The sequence below is a fragment of the Mastacembelus armatus genome, unplaced genomic scaffold (assembly GCF_900324485.2).
Source record: "Mastacembelus armatus unplaced genomic scaffold, fMasArm1.2, whole genome shotgun sequence".
Lineage (NCBI taxonomy): Eukaryota > Metazoa > Chordata > Actinopteri > Synbranchiformes > Mastacembelidae > Mastacembelus > Mastacembelus armatus.
Window position 1 is genome coordinate 1793917 of NW_022872938.1, and position 19342 is coordinate 1813258.

Below are 19342 nucleotides of genomic sequence, written 5' to 3' on the forward strand. Positions count from 1 at the left end.
GTTAGGGTTAGATTGAGGTTAAGGTTATGGTAAAGGAGCTAGGAAATGTGTCCTCACAACTATGATAAGACTTGCTTTTGTATTGTACCTGGAATTGCCAGTTCCTAATGTGAAAAAAAAAATAAAAGCAACTTCATCATGCTCCTCTACTGGCATTATACCGGTAAAACTGATTAACTGACAAACTTGTCAGACAGGAAAACCCACCAGCTGTTCAACACAGCCATAAAGGCATGTCCTGTCATTCTTTCCTTGGCAACAACATCTGTACAGGAAAGCACACGTGTCCTTGGGAGGCCCCCTGCCAGCAACACTCACTAAGAACAACTAGGAAAACTGTGGACATCACAAAATGTAAATTTCTAACTTCACTGCCAATGTTTTTTCTTGTTTCCTCACCTTATAATAACGAATGCTGTTTATTGATAGGTAAAGTGCCACAACACTGCGATTTCAAACTGGTCTGCAGGTCCATTAATGCAGTGTCTGTCAGTCAACACAACACACACCTCTGACATGTAATAGCGTTGACACAGTCAGCAGGGGAAGCAAAAAATCCTACAAATAATACCAGTACATCCCAAAAAGAAGGATGAAAAGTAAAAAACAAGAGGAGGGAAAGAAAAAAAGCAGAGAGAAAGAAACTAAATAAAAGAACAGGAAAGTAGAAAAGGGAGGTAGGTAGGGAAGAGGAGTCGAGGAAGGAGAAAAGAAAAAGAAAAAACTAGAGAATAGATATAATAAACCAAAGAAGAGAGAGAATTAAATAAAAAGAAGATCGTGAGTGCAGAGGAGGGGGTATGGAAATGCATCTAGATGTTGGTTTCAAGTCTCTGTGTCAAATTCCAGTACAGGTCAGTGAAACACTGAAGTGGGTGAGGAGGCTCTCTTCCTCTGTTTACACCTCTTCCTCCTCTCTTTCCTGTATCCTCCTCACATTGAACATACTGTATAGGGAAATTCCCTATTAGTCTGTCCCTGCCTCCTCCTCTTACTCCCTGATGGTCCTGGGGAAACTCTCTGGAAGACTCTCTCCTGAACACTTATGTTCATGTGTTAGCGCATCACTTCCATACTGGGAAATAGATGTTTTACTGCTTGCAGTGCTTCCATTAGATACTGGTTATTATTCTTTCATCTTAGTTTTTAAGTAGACAACTGAAAACAATCTACCTAATGTTACTACAAAGTTACTTAGTATATAATTAAGTAAGAGGTCAGTGATTTTAAAATTCCATCATCATTACATGTGTTGCATTTTCTTTAATCATCAAGCCTAAAACAACAGGATGCTTATGTAATTGCACACATGATAATAAGTCCACCATCACTGTGATCTATGATATTTGGGTGTGGTGTGTTCCTATTTCTGCTGCAACTAACCTACAGAGTAAAAAAATAAGACAAAAGAGCCAGTTTGGAGGAGGCTGCAGGAAATAAAAGGACCGCTGTGTATGTTGTACCAGTGATACCTAATTATTTTTACTTATTTCCGTAAGTAAAATCAAACACTCAAAACAGAAAACTGTTTCTATTGTTGCTTTAATTGACTAGCCTGCCTGTGGAAAGATCAGCGTTTTTTTCTAGAGATGCAACAGTTTTTTGTTTTTTTTACTGATAATGAATGTGTTGATTACTTTCTCATCATTAATCAGGGAGTCTGAAAACACTTACACACTACTGTAGATCACTGTGTACATATGGTACTTCTCTGTTATTGCTGTGTTCCTGGCAAGAGGGCTGCGCTCAGGAAAACCGGTGCCGAGTTACACAGGTTACATCATCATCCTATGACCTCACAATTGCAATGCCCACAATGCCTCATTCATAACACACAGACACACATACACACACACAGAGACACAGACAGATACACACATACACACACACGCCCATTAGCACAGAGGAATGTACCAACTGATCCTGACAGAAACTAAACTAGGAGGACACAAAGCCTTTCTTCTTCTAGCTTACCTATTATGTGCTGCTTCTCTCTAATACACACAAACACAGACACTTTCTCTCCTTTGCTTCCTATAAAATCAATATTTCCTCTTTCCCTCTCTCTCTCTGTATCCATCAATATCCACTCTAGCCAGTGTGGGTGGGGCGGAGGTTTCCATTTTAGGTGTTCAGACCTGTGCACACACACTTCCTCCCGCCCTCACACACACACGCAGACAAATAGCCACTAAGTGCTGAGAACAAACTCCTCTTTCAAAAATGAGAGCTAACAAAACATCTCAAATCTAAGACATTTTAGTTTTTCTGTCCTTTTGTTTTTTTGTCTGGACAGGCCAGTAATACACACACACACACACACACACAAACATACAGAGAATAACTGAGCTTCTTACTCCAAATTCACAGGTTGTGACTGTCTAAAACATACCGTGAGTGGATGAGTGGTTTTCCAAGGGACACTTGCGTATTTGATCTCTCCGTCACACACGCTCACACACATTCACACACACGCACACACACACAAGCACACCTGAGCATGTTGAATAAAAGTGTAAAGTGCCATGTGTTTGTGTGTGTGGGCGTTTAAAAGACGCTAGGGAAAGTCAGTCCAGATGGCCAGAAAAGATTAAACACCATCTGCCAGTGAGCAATACATACACATATATACGGACACACACACACGAAATCTGAAAAATGACTTCTCTAATAAGGAAATGTATTACATTTTTAGTATTAGTAAGACCTTTTCTTGGGATATAATGAATAATTTAGCCTTCCTTTAGCAATCTGTCAGGAAAAGAAGTGTGAAAAAGGACCAAAGGGTCCACATGCTGTGTCAGTTATGTTATGTTGTGTCATACTGTTGTCTCATTTATTTGACTGTGTGTTTCCAGCTGCTGCATTTATGTGCATTTGAGTTACCACCTATTTGATGTTACATTAGCCCACTGAGACTAACAAGACAAATCTCTGGACTGTCCATGGTTGTTTATAGGTAGAAACCTTTTACTTACGTCACCAAAGAAAAGTGTGATTAAATGCGTTATTTTTTTTAAATGCATTGATTTTGTGATTAATTCATCGACATCAATGCATTAAAGTCCCAGCCCTAAAACATACATAATGGTGATTCCCTCGTACATCATGCATGCGCAACTGTTTTATGAATTTTAAATAAAACAGGTGTATATTACTTTTAACCTGGTGTGTTAACTACTTAGTTTATATTTTACATTTGAACCAAGGAAACAACACTTCATAGTTTAATGAATTCCCAGGACAAATTCTAAGGAATGTTTTACTCAACATTTTGTGTTTATTTGTAATTAATTTACTAATTGTTTCAATGCAACTCAGATCAGCTGCAGTATTAAAATTAAAACACAAAACATATAGACCATTAATATGACCAGAGGAAGAGTTTTTTCTCTCGGTATCTAGAAGCTGAGTCATGGCAATTGGACTTAACGGTTTATTTGCAGTTTCAGATCTTTGCTACGTTTGAAAGGACAGAGTTGAATGTTTGCAAGTAAGTTTGAAAACTTGAAGAGACTGATTTGTAACACCGAAAAGAATTAAACATTTTTGCAGATATTCAAATTTTATTTTCAATGGTTTTAATAATAGCTTTCAGTTTTGCAACCAAAACTTTCATATTCAAAATATATTTTCAAACATTCAAATCCTAGTTTTCAGTGTTGCTGATCCTGAACCTATTCTCACCTTATACTGACAAGGCAACCCCGCCACTCGGCGTCTAATAAAATATCTTCGCCACTCTGCATTTAAACTACTCAGCACTCACCGGCAAACAAAAACTCACGTACATCGGCAATAACGTCAGGGACATCATGTAATGCTCCAACAACCAACAAAGGAAACCAGGGGATATATATAGATAACAAACAAAAGACTAATTAAACACGGGTAAAACTAATCTAACTAAAGAACATAAAGCTACCTAAAAACATAACTAGGCGCAAAAGGAAATTAGACACGAAAATAAAAGTTCATAAGCAGAACTAACAAATCCATCCCATGACAGCAACATTGTATTAAAACTCTTGTAAATGTCCAAATACCTAAAAAAAAAAAAATCAAAAGAAGGTCATTTCTTGCATACCGCCCTTCACATATATCCTCCTGATGCTCCCTGCTCCCTGCAGCAGCAACGGATGGCTGGATAATAGATCAGGATGTGGCTGTGCAGCCTTAGGTCCTGAATAAAAAGATTCATTAAACTTAAAAAGATCAACTTATAATTTCAACAATTTTGACAAGCATCTGAAGATAACACCTGTGGAGTTTGCTCAAAATCCACTGATGGGATTTCCGCATGAGCTGTTCAGTGACTCGAAGGAAAAGGGGAGAGTGAAACAAACATATGGAGTCTGCCTGTCTAATGTAGGATGTTTACTCTTTTCTTCCTGCTGTAATTTCCATGTTGTCCAGAAAACTCGCCCAGAGCATCTGTTTATGTTGCAAACTGCTGTTTCTCTCACTGAGCTGAAGTGAAAGACAAAAATTGTGAAAAGAAGCTACCACAATATTCTGGAGTATTTTCTTTTGTTTATGGTACAGTAAATAACTAAATAAAACTTTAAATAAAAACAACTGCAGAATAGAAATTGAAAAAAAGCTATAAACCTGGTTCAAGTTGTGTGTGTCCGTGTAGAGGTTAAAGTGATGGACAGTGTCAGTCTCTCCCACAGAGTATAAGTGACCTCATCCTGGGCCCAAATATGAAACTATATGTCCAACACACACACACAGACACACAACTGAGCAGCGGCAGATGTTAGTTGGTCCCTCAGAGAGCAGTGATGCTCCTAACACTGTCTGGAAGTAATTTTCTGCCTCACTGGGGGCAATAGTGATGTCGATGTGTATCCGTGTGTGCGTCTCAACAATGAACAGTTTAGCCAGTACAGTAAGTGAAATGAATGTGTTGCTGTCTCACAGTCACATCCAAACTACTGTTAAAGGAGTTTGTGTTATTGAATCAACAATAAGCAGAAGACTTGAAAGTGACTCTGCTGTGATATAGGTGTTGATGTGTGTGATAATTGACAAAGTGAGTCTTTAATCACTGTGAGGACTAATATGAGTTTACTTCAAGGAGCGCTTTAAATCTAAGAAATCGAGTTAAAATGTCAAAGGAAGTAAGTGACTTTTGTGGCCAAGTATGGTGACCCATACTCGGAATTTGTGCTCTGCATGTAACCCATCCCAAAGTGAACACACACAGCAGTGAACACACACCCGGAGCAGTGGGCAGCCATTGCTGCGGTGCCCGGGGAGCAGTTGGGGTCCAGTGCCTTGCTCAAGGGTCTCACCTCAGTCGTGGTATTGAAGGTGGACAGGGCGCTGGTTATTCACTCCGCCCCACCAACAATTCCTGCCGGATCTGAGACTCGAACCCACAACTTTCCGGTTACAAGTCCGACTCCCTATCCCTATCCATTAGGCTACGACTGCCCTGGAAGTGAGGTCTCTCAGCTATACTATTCACCTCTGCAGTACTCTGCGAAATACAGTCCTTCTGTTCTGTTTCTGTGTCTCTAGCTTTTCTAAATTGTGTTGTCAAAATATAATCTATAAATTAGCCCCGCATGAAATGACCACATTCATGTGCAATGGGACAAATAAAGAGCATCTTTTTAAGATGGAGCACAGGCAAAGGAGTTGAGTCTGAGTCAAATATGGAGGTCCTCCTTCTAGATGCACAAGTATAAAAGACTACATTCATATTACAGACCTAAATGCTGGAAAGCCTGATTAGCCTAAATGTAATGTCTGTGTTTTGCAAGCATTAGCGACCTAGCATGATCATTATTTACCTTTGCACCTGAAGTAACATATTTTAATTTGGGAGTAATTCAAGCTTTGTGTAATGCTTTGTGTCACGTTATCAGCCGAATTAGCGTTAACAATAAATTGTCAGGTCAAGTGGCTTTTACTGTCATTTCAACTATGTAAACTAAATACAGTGTATGGTGAAGCAAAACAATGTTCCTTCAGGAATCATGGTGTTGCATAGAACAATACAAAAATACACAACACCACACATATCTAATAATTAGACTCAGAGCATGTGTGCAATCAGTGCAGACAGTACATAAGACAATGGATCAGACAAAGGACACAGTCAAGGACAGTGCTGTACAGAAGAGCACAGAATTGTACTGAATAAGGTGCAAAACAATGTAGTGCAATATCCCTGTCCATTCATTTTCAACTTCCTGCCCCCCCATGCGTCACACATACACAAGAGTAAGTAAGGCAGAGAAAACAGATTATCTTCAACTCTGGTTTCCCTCGCACAAAAACTTGCAAAAAAGTAATAAAAGCAAGTATAAAAGGACAAACATGACTCAGGCTTTAGGAACATAACATAGAAAGCTTCCTCATTATCCAGTGTAACATGATCATCCCCAAAAAAAACCCACTGGTGGACTGGTGAAGGGGTACCAAGCCCTATGAGGTTCTGTATGTGTGTCCCTAAGTCTAACATACTGAAGTACAAAACTGGGTGCACTTCTAGAGGAAAAAAAAAAACCTTATGAAATGCTGTTTAGGGTGTTCCCATGATGAGTGTCCTCCAAAAAGAACTAATTTCACATACAGTTCATAGTTGAGTGTCCTAGTGGTAGATACTACCTATTGTCATATCTGGTACAAAATGGAAATCATACTAGTGTTGTAGCAAAATCTTTAATGAAATCATGAAATGAAAATATTATTTCCTCAAAATCTGTTCAAAATACATAAGCTTGGCTTAAAAAGTTTTTCATCTGCTGCATTTTGTTAAAGAAATCTTCTGAAAATAAATGTTTAAAAAGTAAATCCTCACAACTATAGCTTTAAACTAAAATTTGCCCATCACACGGAAAGACGTGTACATACACACATACGCAGTGGTTTCACACTTAGTTAAAGCAGTGACACAGTGTAATTCACTCATTAACAGCTTTGTAATGTATTCATCCTCACAAACACACACAACTTGCCATTTATACCACTTTCACATTTACTGGTGCTCTGTCCTCAGACATTTTAGTATATGTAAATGTGTGTGTCAGTGCGTGTGTATGCTGCAGACTCCAGAGAATGAGGTAATGGGTGCTCAGCTTTTCTCAGACAGTCAATCCATAAACCATCTCCACTACATTTAAAAATCAATAGATGCAGCTGCCCTGCTGCAGATTGTTGAGTCAGTAGTACACACACACACACACACACACACACACACACACACACACACACACGCACGCACGCGCGCACACACACAGTGTGTAAATCAGAAGATTCTCAAATGATGAAGGTCAGATTCTGGCTCATTGAAATGGAGACATAAGGTACAGCCATGTTAACAACCGCTCTACCAAATGTTGCATATATCCAAGAGTGATGTATAATTCAATGACTCCCTTTTCACATTTTTTTACTGAAGAGGTAAAGCTGCAGTAGTGCAGTAATTTTTGCTCTCAATTTAATATTTTTTATGCAGAATTTACTATTTAATGCTCTGAATATAATGTATTATGTATTTTCCCTTCTTTCCTCTTGTACGGGAAAAGAAACAAATGTTTTGGTCACTGGTCATCTTTTTAAAAGTTTTTGTTAGAATAAGTAACAACTCTGTGTGCATTAGTAACTAAATCATGCGACAAACTAGGGTGTTTTCCCCCACTGTGGCATCTCTGTGCCCTGCAGAAAAGTCTGAAAAATAACCTGTGTAATAAACATGCAGGTGACTAAATCTAAGACACTAAATGTATACTGAAAATTCTCCAAAAACAAGATCTTTGTTTATATGACACAGACCAGTGGATCCCTGTTTTTGAGGTTAGTATGATGCAAACTTTACCATTGTTATTTAAATGTAAAGGAAATTTCCCCAGTGAGTCTGTTCAGCTCTAGTACATGTTAAACTACTGCTGAGTGTATTGCTCTCTCCTCGGTTAAGGACTAAAACGTTGGTCTTTAACAGCTGTTAAACAGTATATTTATCAAGATAAAAGCAGAGACATTTCCACTAATTGTAATCTGCTAAACCTTTAGTTGACAAATGCATCAGCCCCTATGTCTGTCTGTCTGAGCAGAGCTCAACATTCAAATTATAACTTTTAGAGAATTATCATTTTTGTAATGATAATTCACTAAACTAAACATATCTTTTAGTTTTGGACCTTTGTTGTTTGAACATAAGAAATGAATATGGCACTTTTGGTTCAAAGAAGAAGGAGAAAACTAATTTATTGGAAAAATAAGCTGCAAATTAATTGAAAATAACCATTACTGCTAGCTCTAAACCTTACCTTTACCGTCAAATTTGTTTGAGTCAGTTTCAGGGCAAGACAAATCTAAGTGTTCCGCACACTGATTTTTACAAACAATATTAACTAATAATAACTGTTGTAGTCTACTGACTGAAATATCTGAGAAGAATCTCTGAGTGTAAATGATTTATTTCTAAACACATGTACAGCGTATGTAGTGAGTTTGTGTACTCATTGTGAATGAGTCAAATAATGCACCTTTAGCTTCCTCTCCTTACACAATCACAGAACAGTTCATTCAGCAGAGGGCATGTCTTTTAGAAGTCATTTATTGAATCTAAAAACTAACTACAGCTCAGAGATTCAGTTCAGATGTGTGATCAGCTGTTGTTCAACAAGAAGACAGAAATACTGTCAGTGGTAGTTACTAAAATAATCAACATTAACATCAGGTAAGCAATTTTCACAACCTGTAGCTCCAATAAGTAAATGAGATGAGCAGCAGATATGAAATGTTTGTTATTGACTGTTTTTCATACTGACTTTTACACTTGATTTTTCAGAGAGCCTACTTGAACCAAAGACTGAAACTCTTGGTTGACAAATAAGAGCTTCATGAGCTCCAAATGTTGGTTTGGTTTACATGAAAGGTTTAAATGGGATGATGAACAATAACACGGTTCAACAGTGGTGGTACAGAAGACTAACATATCAGTGAAGCTGTTACATGATTAACATTACAGCTAATATAGTCTGCTAAACTTAAGTTACTTCAGCTACTTCCTAAGAGTTAAAAAGTTAAAAAGAAGGATTTATTTGATAGGAATAATATCAACTTCATTTATTGTATAAAAATACTAAAAATGCTACAGAAGCTCTGAAAATGCTGCTTAGTACAAGGCCAAGAGCTGAAGAGAGCAGCAGCCGAGTGAACTGTCAATTACACCGTCAGTCACTACACAACAGACCTAACGGCTTTGTATAAGCCCTAATGTCTCTCTTGGAGTAACACCTTGAAAAAACACCATCTGTACATTTATAAGACAGCCAAAATTCAACAATAGAGACCAGAGAGTGTAAGCAGTGCTTTTTGAGGCCACGATCTAGCAGCAGTCAGTCATATTGCATTTTAAGGTATTATCTCACTGGCTTCAGTCATTACTCTTGGAGGCTACACCACTTGGTTTTACCCAGAGAAAGCAGCAGAAAAAAACAGATTCAAAGTAGAAAAGGTTATTGAAAGCTATTTCTAGCAGTGACTAGCTTTACACTTCTGCAGCATTTCTGTAACATAATGCAATCAATACTGCACATATTTTAACGTACACTTTTGACATTATGACATAAAACAACAATCGCAAAGGGTGCATAGCTAAAAGTGAGACACAGGAAGCATACTGAGGAAACGTGGTTTACCTTAGGAGTAAATAACACCATCTAAACCAAAAATAACTTGTCAAAGATGATGAACATTACAAATAATGTTGATATGAAGCAGTGCAGGGGATATGAGGGAGGAAGTTTTTTTTTTTGGTTTATGATGACTCATGAGTTTAATAGAGCCACAGTGAACTTCACTTTCAAACCAGCAATTATAATGACAGAGTAGGCGTCAGTTTTCTCAAACAGTGGGTAAATCTTATAAGAGAAAAATACTGCTTTGTATGAATGCAAGACACACACATGCTGGTATACATATCACCAGAAGAACTGCTTAATCGTCAATAGGTGCCAGCCAAACTCATTACTGCATATCTGTAGCTACCGACAGACAGCTGCCATCAGTGAGTTCAGAGTGTTACACTGTTGTGAGTACAAACAGAGTGCTTGCTGTGTTTACAACTGAAGCTCACAAAATGTCAGGCAAGACTAACAGACAGAGCTAAATACAGTCTGGAGCCTCCTCTCTGTTTGATGTGAACATAAAACCCAGAATGTGAGGTGGACTTACGGTGCAGGTAGGCATAGTGTCGTCCTCACCCACTGAGTCCTCAGGATCATGATGTGTATCCTGCAGTCACAAACACACACAGAGACATCACATATTAACACACACCTGGTACACAGTGGTGACATGTTAATTTGCCCCTGCTCCCTGTATGATCCTGTGAGGCAGTTACAGCGTCACAGCTTCAGGTTCAAACATGTTCATCTGAACAAGATGCTGAAAACATCCCCACGTAACTGCAAATGCATACTATGCAGGCTTGTTGCAGACTGATCATACCACTGTATGTATTACTAATATGAAGTTACAACCAAGACATAGCCCAGCACATAACTGTCATTTTCACACTTAATGTACAGTTTAAACAAAATATAATCTGTGCTTCAGACATGCTGGTGTGCTGATTTTGCTGCCTTTGGAAAGAGCTAGATTGTTTGTAGTCTGAGCTAAGATGAACATTTCAGAGTTCAAGCTTCATCTTAGGCAACAATATTCTCATCTAAGAAAGCAAAACAAAGTAATACAAAATACAAAAATAATCTAAACTGATTATTTGATTAAATTAATAAAATACATAAACATATTTGGAAAATAAAAGATGCTTTAATGGGTGGATTAAATGGGTGGACATGCTTAAAGAGAGTGGATGCTTCTTGTTGACATCCTCACATGGTGTGTGTTGTGTATGAAGATGCTCTGCAGTGACCAATTGTCAACCTAACCTGAAGACTGTCTAAAATCAACTAAGACTGGACAAACTGCTAATAAAGATGATTTCCAACAATTTGCACAGTTTGTTATTCAGGTAAACAAGTTGTTTGCTGCAATTTACAAGAATATGCTCCTTTGATGATTAGATATAATGTCATCTCTCCTGTATTGATGACCCCAGCATGAATACTTAAAGGTACATGTTCAGGTCAAACCATTATTTCTCTATCAAACTACCAGGAACACTTTAATCTTTCCTGTAATCATATTACAACTTCTGCTGAATCACTAATCAGCTCAGGAAACATATACTATGGTCCAGCACTGAAGTTGTTCTGCTTATGACAGTGGAACAACATCTTACTAACACAGATGTTGTCTGTTATTTTATTTGGCTAACTTAACCCCTCAGCCACAGAGGGCCTCTATGTTGGTTTTTCCTCAAATTTCACACATACGTATTTTCTTACTATTATCTATTCTTTGAGTGAAATTTCAAATGCTATGTAAATCTAAAATAATATAAAAGGAGGAAACTGACAGTACCAGCTATCATTACAAATATATACTGTGATTAGCTCTTTCAGCTTCTCATTAAACAATGTGCAGCCCGCAGTCCCTCTATACTTTTTGTGTACAGTAAAGATCAGGTCTGTAAAGATTTCTGTCACACACCAAGGTCTCTGCTGCCTACATTCCTGGTTTGTTTTCATTTCATGTTACTAAGCATTCAGAGGTGAAGCAAGCCACCCAATGAGTGGGCGTCTTTTATTTTGAAACCTTCTCATAATCATCTCCCTACGGCTTGCACTGAGGGAGGAATCAAACCAGAGTTCAAATAAAAACTGGGAAAAAAGTTCCCTGCCTCTTACAGTGTAAGATTTGTCAACAGGGCCACTAAATTCGGACCGCTTATACCTTGTCTGCTCAGCCAAAAGCGAAAAAATAAAAACAAGAGACATGAATTAGCATTACGTAAAAGAGATTAGTGGCCTGTCTGGTTCCCTGCTGGAACAGCAGCTGTGATTCAGACACCGATAGCACTGAACCTACTGCCTGACAAAAATAATAATAACATAATAACAATAATAACAATAAAACCAATTATAGTGATTATTTACTTTGCCTGTAAGTGCAGCACCAAGAGAATACGCCTGAAATCTGCATAACAAGGTGAAAGGAGTAAAAAAGAAAAGAGAGCGTGAACAGTGATAATGAGAAAGAGGTAAAAAGATGCAGAAACAGGAAGATGTAGAAGGAAAAGTGAAAACCTATGGTTTTTCTCTAAGTGAAGTACTGCAGTCTGATTCAAAAAAAAAAAAAGTGTTGTGCCTGTCTTTGATGGAGTTTTCAAAGTCTGACACTGTGGAACCTTCCTCAGACAAAATTCAATACATGTGCAAACTGTTTCAACACAGGGCAAATGTCTGTTGATGACTGGACAGAGGAGAGTATCAGTGTTCCAGCAACATAAGAACCAGCCCATATTCTTATTTCTGCTTGAAATTCTCATAATTTAAGGTGCTGACTGAACTGTATGACCATTTTAAAGGCTGCACTTTATGGTGATGTTAGATGTTATAGCCCAGCAGCAGTGAAAATGATCACCTTCATAAAAAAGGATTTTTTGTGAGCCTGTTGAGTTAGAATGAATTTGTTTTAGCTTGGCACTAATAATCTGTCGGTGACTCATGCTTTCAGACCTACCTGAGATTTTTGCCACCACCCAAAGACAATGGGAGTAAATTTAGACTCAACAAATTCAACCACAGCACACCATTTAAAAAACACACTAGTTAGTCAAGATGATCCACTTCTCACTGTGAACAGGTTTAATGGGCCATTTAATACTGAGGGAGACTAAGTTGGAAAATACATTTTTCACTTATTTTTCATGTGGAAGATCTAGTACTTTGCTTGCCTGACATTTCTCTGGGTGTACTCTGTCACTAAATCTTATTATGGTACAGTCAGGGATGCAGAATGTGTGAAATTTCTAAAGGTCTCTCATTCGTACCAGTTTCTTTTCTGTTTATTTTTTTAACCTGTTCTGATTCTTTATGGTGCACACAGGGACATACTGAGTACTGTACAGTGATGATCAATGTGGCATATAAAGGCATGTAAAGAAATTTAAGTTCTCAGGATAAAATTTATACAACACTGTTATTCTGATGTAACTGAATTAGAATGTGGGGGGGGGGGGGGGGGGGCGAAGTGAAATCAACTTGGAAAAAAAATCTTAAAACTGGGGGCAGGGTGTAATAGTTGGATTTATCATGTATGATACTGAACTGAACATATTTTGGCAATTTCTACACACATACAGTGGGTACGGAAAGTATTCAGACCCCTTTACATTTTTCACTCTTTGTGTCATTGCAGCCATTTGCCAAAATCAAAAAAGTTCATGTTATTTCTCATTAATGTACACTTAGCACCCCATCTTGAGAGAAAAAAACAGAAATGTAGAAATTTTTGCAAAAAGAAAGAAAAAAAGAAAAACTGAAAAAAAAAAAAAAAAAGAAAAACTGAAATATCACATGGTCATAAGTATTCAGACCCTTTGCAGTGACACTCATATTTAACTCACATGCTGTCCATTTCTTCTGATCCTCCTTGAGATGGTTCTGCTCCTTCATTGGAGTCCAGCTGTGTTTAATTAAACTGATTGGACTTGATTAGGAAAGGCACACACCTGTCTATATAAGACCTTACAGCTCACAGTGCATGTCAGAGCAAATGAGAATCATGAGGTCGAAGGAACTGCCCAAGGAGCTCAGAGACAGAACTGTGGCAAGGCACAGATCTGGCCAAGGTTACAAAAGAATTTCTGCAGCACTCAAGGTTCCTAAGAGCACAGTGGCCTCCATAATCCTCAAATGGAAAAAGTTTGGGACGACCAGAACTCTGCCTAGACCTGGCCGTCCAGCCAAACTGAGCAATCTTGGGAGAAGAGCCTTGGTGAGAGAGGTAAATAAGAACCCAAAGATCACTGTGGCTGAGCTCCAGAGATGCAGTAGGGAGATGGGGGAAAGTTCCACAAAGTCAACTATCACTGCAGCCCTCCACCAGTCGGGGCTTTATGGCAGAGTGGCCCGACGGAAGCCTCTCCTCAGTGCAAGACACATGAAAGCCCACATAGAGTTTGCCAAAAAACACATGAAGGACTCCCAGACTATGAGAAATAAGATTCTCTGGTCTGATGAGACCAAGATTGAACTTTTTGGCGTTAATTCTAAGCGGTATGTGTGGAGAAAACCAGGCACTGCTCATCACCTGCCCAATACAATCCCTACAGTGAAACATGGTGGTGGGAGCATGGGTGTTTTTCAGCTGCAGGGACAGGACGACTGGTTGCAATTGAAGGAAAGATGAACGTGGACAAGTACAGAGTACTCAGACTGGGCCGAAGGTTCACCTTTCAACAGGACAATGACCCTAAGCACACATCTAAAATAACAAAGGAGTGGCTTCAGAACAACTCTGTGACCGTTCTTGACTGGCCCAGCCAGAGTCCTGACCTAACCCCAATTGAGCATCTCTGGAGAGACCTGAAAATGGCTGTCCACCAACGTTCACCATCCAACCCGACAGAACTGGAGAGGATCTGCAAGGAAGAATGACAGAGGATTCCCCAAATCCAGGTGTGAAAAACTTGTTGCATCATTCCCAAGAAGACTCATGGCTGTACTAGCGCAACAGGGTGCTTCTACTCAATACTGAGCACAGGGTCTGAATACTTATGACCATGTGATATTTCAGTTTTTCTTTTTTAATAAATTTGCAAAAATTTCTACATTTCTGTTTTTTTCTGTCAAGATGGGGTGCTGAGTGTACATTAATGAGAAATAAAATGAACTTTTTTGATTTTGGCAAATGGCTGCAATGACACAAAGAGTGAAAAATGTAAAGGGGTCTGAAAACTTTCCGTACCCACTGTACATTCTACACACACAGCTGTGAATCAATAATCATCATTACATAAAATGGCCAGTTCTACCTTCTCATATGTGTGGATGTCATATACAATATTGAACAGAATATATTTGAATTTTGGACTGATTGAATAAAACAACCAATTAATAAGGTCCTGGAACATATAATGGGACGTTTGTCATTTTTTAACACATTTCATAAATAAAACAACTAATCGGAAATGTAAATTATTAGCTGTTGGAATCTGAGATGTTTTTTTACATTTTCCCATTAACAACCAGCTTTGCTAACGTATTTCTCTTGTTCAGTAAGAAAACATTGAGACTGCACTGTATATTCATTTTGTTTCCCCATTTCACCTGGCAACTCCAGCCTCTGCATTTTGTGTGTGCTTTAAATGTCTTGAGGGCAAAAATCCTATAGAAGTATCTCATCTTCATTCCACAACTTTGCCGCTCACTCCTCCTCCTTGTGTATGTGAGTGAATTTTAAGTCCTGTGGTGGCATAGAAATGGCAGTACAACAGCATACACTAGACTAACACACACATCACTGCACGTAAAAAGGCTTAGAGGTGTAACACGAGGTCAAAGGTCTATATCACTGAACAGACCACAAGGAAGTTCCTGTCTGGGTGATACTGAGGTGAAAAAAAAGGTGACATAGAAACACTGCAAGCAGGTATGAGCTTGTCTGGAGGCGAGACATAAAAAGACATACTGGCTGAAGTGAGTCAGTGCATTTTTGCATTTGAGTCTGTCGCGAATGAGGTTTGATTATTCACAATCTGCCTACAGAATTTCTACATGCAGCCCTTGTGACACCTTACACAGGAAGTGGACACACACACACACACACACACACACACACACACACAAAGACGTAAGCTCTTCCTGAATCATGTAGTCGCAGTGGCACCGCCTACTGCCCATATCAAGATTAAAAAACATGTAGGAAGGAAGAACTGGAAAAAACAACATACTCACAGAAGCAGTTTCTGAGTCAATCTGGTATCTTATGGATGTTTTTGGAGACAAAATCCTACGCTTTGGTGTTGCCAATTTGCATCTATTGCTTTTTGTTTTGAAATAAATCCTAACAGAAATCACACACAATTGCAGGGTCTTTTGCATACTTCCCTCTTTTCTGCACCAAAAATCAGTTCATTATTCCAATTGCAGAGACATTGTGACATTCAGTACTTTGTTGAAGTCACTTGAAGGTGCTTCTGTATGGCACAATTTCATGCTGTGTGCATTCGGCCAATTTTGCCATTAATGACATTGTTCTTTTTAGAATTCAAATCATTATTCAGTTGCTTGATTGACTATTTTGAAAACTGAAAATAACATTGTGGATTTTAGCAAATTCTGACATTAAATATACATAAAGGTTGTGACATTACTGTGACCTTTTTACAATATTTTCTGACAATTTCTGGACTATAAATCTTAATTAACAGAAAATATTCAGTACTAATCAATAAATAAATACAATAAATAAAAGTTTTGTTGCACTCCGTCATTTTGCATAAATATAAAGGTTAATTATAAATTGACTTTAAAGCTTGGGGGTGGGGTGTAAATTAGAGGTCGACCGATATATCACCAGAGCGGATTAATCGGACGATTTTTTGCACATTTTAATTAATCGGCATTGGTCGATTTCCCTGCAAATTTGGCCGATTTATAGGCAGGCACATCTGCGACCAGTTAAGCGTGGTTGTGGAACACGTGAAGACGTGTTGCTACAAGCAGGTTGTCACCACCAGCATTTAGTGAGCTGAAAAGCATCCAAAAATGGTAAGAAAGTACTTATCTTTCGTTTTTAATTTAGCCTTATACATTTCATTGGTTGATCATGAAGCTACTTTTGGAGAGTGATTGTCTGGTCTGTATTGTTAGCGAGCTGTAGTTTAGGCTGTAGGCACGGGTACCAAAACATGCTAACAAGCCCAGCGGCTAAATTATTATAGTCGCATACACACGGCTTCAGCTAATGATGGCCGTTGAAAACTTTTCGTTTCCAACGCATAATTACATTGTAGCGTATTAGAATTAATGCTGACCGTCATGTGTGCAACAAATGCGAAAGTAGAAACGCGTGTGAAATTCAGACGAATATAAATGTGCGTGTGCGTCCGACACATGCAACCCGGGGACGATGCTCCCACCAAAAAATACACTTTTATTGAGGAAAGTTAATGTGCACGTTTTAGCCTGAAGTTTTGACTGAACTGCGCGTTTCTACTTTCACATGCAAATGACTTGTTGTGCATATTTGTTTATACATATTCTTAGACTATGGCCCTTTGAATTATACCAGGGTCTGTCAACAAACATAAGGATCATGACAAGTACCCTGCAATAAATCAATCCTGTTTTTTCCAAAACATATTAGGATTGTGATGTGCATGGAATAATGTAGCTATAGAAAAAGTGAGTTTAAAATGACAAATCTTGTTTTGTTTTGTTTTTTAAATTATAGTCTGATGGCTGAAAAGAAATTGAACCCAGAATGGCAGTATTTCACTCAGCCAACATCAGGGAAGGCCAAGTGCGATATCTGCCAGAAGTTGCTGAGCATGGGAGCAGAAAAAGCAAGGACAAAAAATACTACAAACATAAAAATAACACACCCTTGTGAGATGTAGGGGGAAAATTAAAATCGGCCAAAAAAAAAAAAAATCGGCATCATATATCGGCTATCAGCTGCCCCGATTTCAAAATATCGACATCGGTTAGAGAAAACCCATATCGGTCGACCACTAGTGTAAATTTCCCCTGAAAATGCAACAAATAGCATTAATGTGTATCACTAATGTGTAGTCATATTTGGTAGTTTATTATGGTATTGGTGTCTGCCGAAACACCTTTTACCCAGTGTTGGGAACTTTGTTGGGGTTGGCTGAGTGCAGTACTGTGTGTGGCTTTTTAATCAAATTTTGTGTCACCTTAATGTCCCTGGCAGCTTGGACAGTAGCTGCTGTTGCTGACATTCTTGTAGTGACTGGACTGACAACTAGCACATATGCCTCTGCATATATGTGCATCATTTTAGAGCCCCACATTCTTACAGTGGACTTGTGATAACCAATTATGACCCTATTAATGCATGTTAGTATGTTTGTATTTAATTACATTTTGAACCTTAAGATTTAGCACCATAATATAATTACAATTATCTTGCAGAGATACAGTGCATATTTTCTATAATTTAGTGAGATCATAGTACATTTAAGGTCCATGTGCCTACTGTAACATGACTTCTTTATAGTATCATAATGTGTTGGTGTACACGGAGTGATTTTATGGTACTTTATCTGATATGTCTTTAACATCTCAATAGAAGCTTTAAGATGACCTGCTGCTGCAGACAGCAGTGTAATTTTTGTCACCTCAGACACTGGTTATTATGTACTGCATCATTTAATATATTTTTGAGCATTTACACAGGAACTGCTTCCTATTGTTAAATTATTGTGCTTCACTATTTAGAGATTTGTTGCAAATTCTAATGGTCTATTGGAGCGCTACTTTTATATCTGAGGTACATTTACTCCAGAGCTGTACTTTAATACAAATTTAATATACTTACATTTCACATGGGTATTTGCATTTTAGCAACTTCATATGTCCATTCCACTACACTTCAGAGGCAAATATTGGTCTTTTTACTGCACCACATTTGTCTGACAGCTGAAGTTACTTTCAAATGACAGTTTTTCATCCCCTTCCTGTCCAGTGAAAACGTCAGACATATGAAATCTTGTAGAAAATAATGCGCATCTGCAGATTAAGATATTTACAGTACTTCCAGTTGGTCCAATCTTAAACTACTACAGCAGTAAAGTTCAACATACACATTAATGCAGCAGTAACAGTAAGATCTTATATATATTTATATAATACTATCAGCATTCAGATGCACCATTTTTCTCAATAAAGACTTTTACTTCTTAAGTACATGTTACTTTGACACTTTTACTTAAGTAGGATTTCGATGCAGGACTTTTACTTGCAGTGGAGTATTTTCAGGGTGGTACTGCTACTTTTACAGAAATAAATGATCTGAATACTTCTTGCACCACTGTCCGTGGCTCTTGGAACAGCACTCTTTTTACTTCTAGACTAGTGAAATATGTTTGTGTACTCTTGTGCATTTTTAGCATCACCATACACGGTCCTTATTGTAATCTAAATACAGCTGCTGCTGTAATTAATGACAGATAATGTAACATTTCTGTAATTTTTCAACATCGCAGTTCATTGTTTTGATGAGACAGTGACATTATTACTCAGATTTCTAGCACACACCTGTGACGCTGTGGTGTTTTTATGGTACTTTGTGGCCTGTGGAGTTAATTGAATTCTGCTGGGAGTATTGCAGCGTTTGTTAAAGTGACCTTATGATAGTTTAGGGTGTATTTTAATGAAGTCTGGTGTGTCTGTAGGAGGTTCAGCTGTAAGTTGCTGTAAGAGGGTTTTTTAGAATCACA

General features: G+C 38.2%; 1 protein-coding gene across 1 annotated transcript in view; it reads right to left on the reverse strand.

The window, feature by feature from the left end:
• rps6ka3b (ribosomal protein S6 kinase, polypeptide 3b) overlaps positions 1-19342 on the reverse strand; it is a 63527-nt gene that overhangs the window by 43629 nt on the left and 556 nt on the right. Inside the window, exon 2 of the mRNA XM_026305716.2 lies at positions 10198-10257. Coding sequence (XP_026161501.1) covers positions 10198-10257 — 60 coding nt within the window. The remainder of the gene's footprint in view (positions 1-10197; positions 10258-19342) is intronic.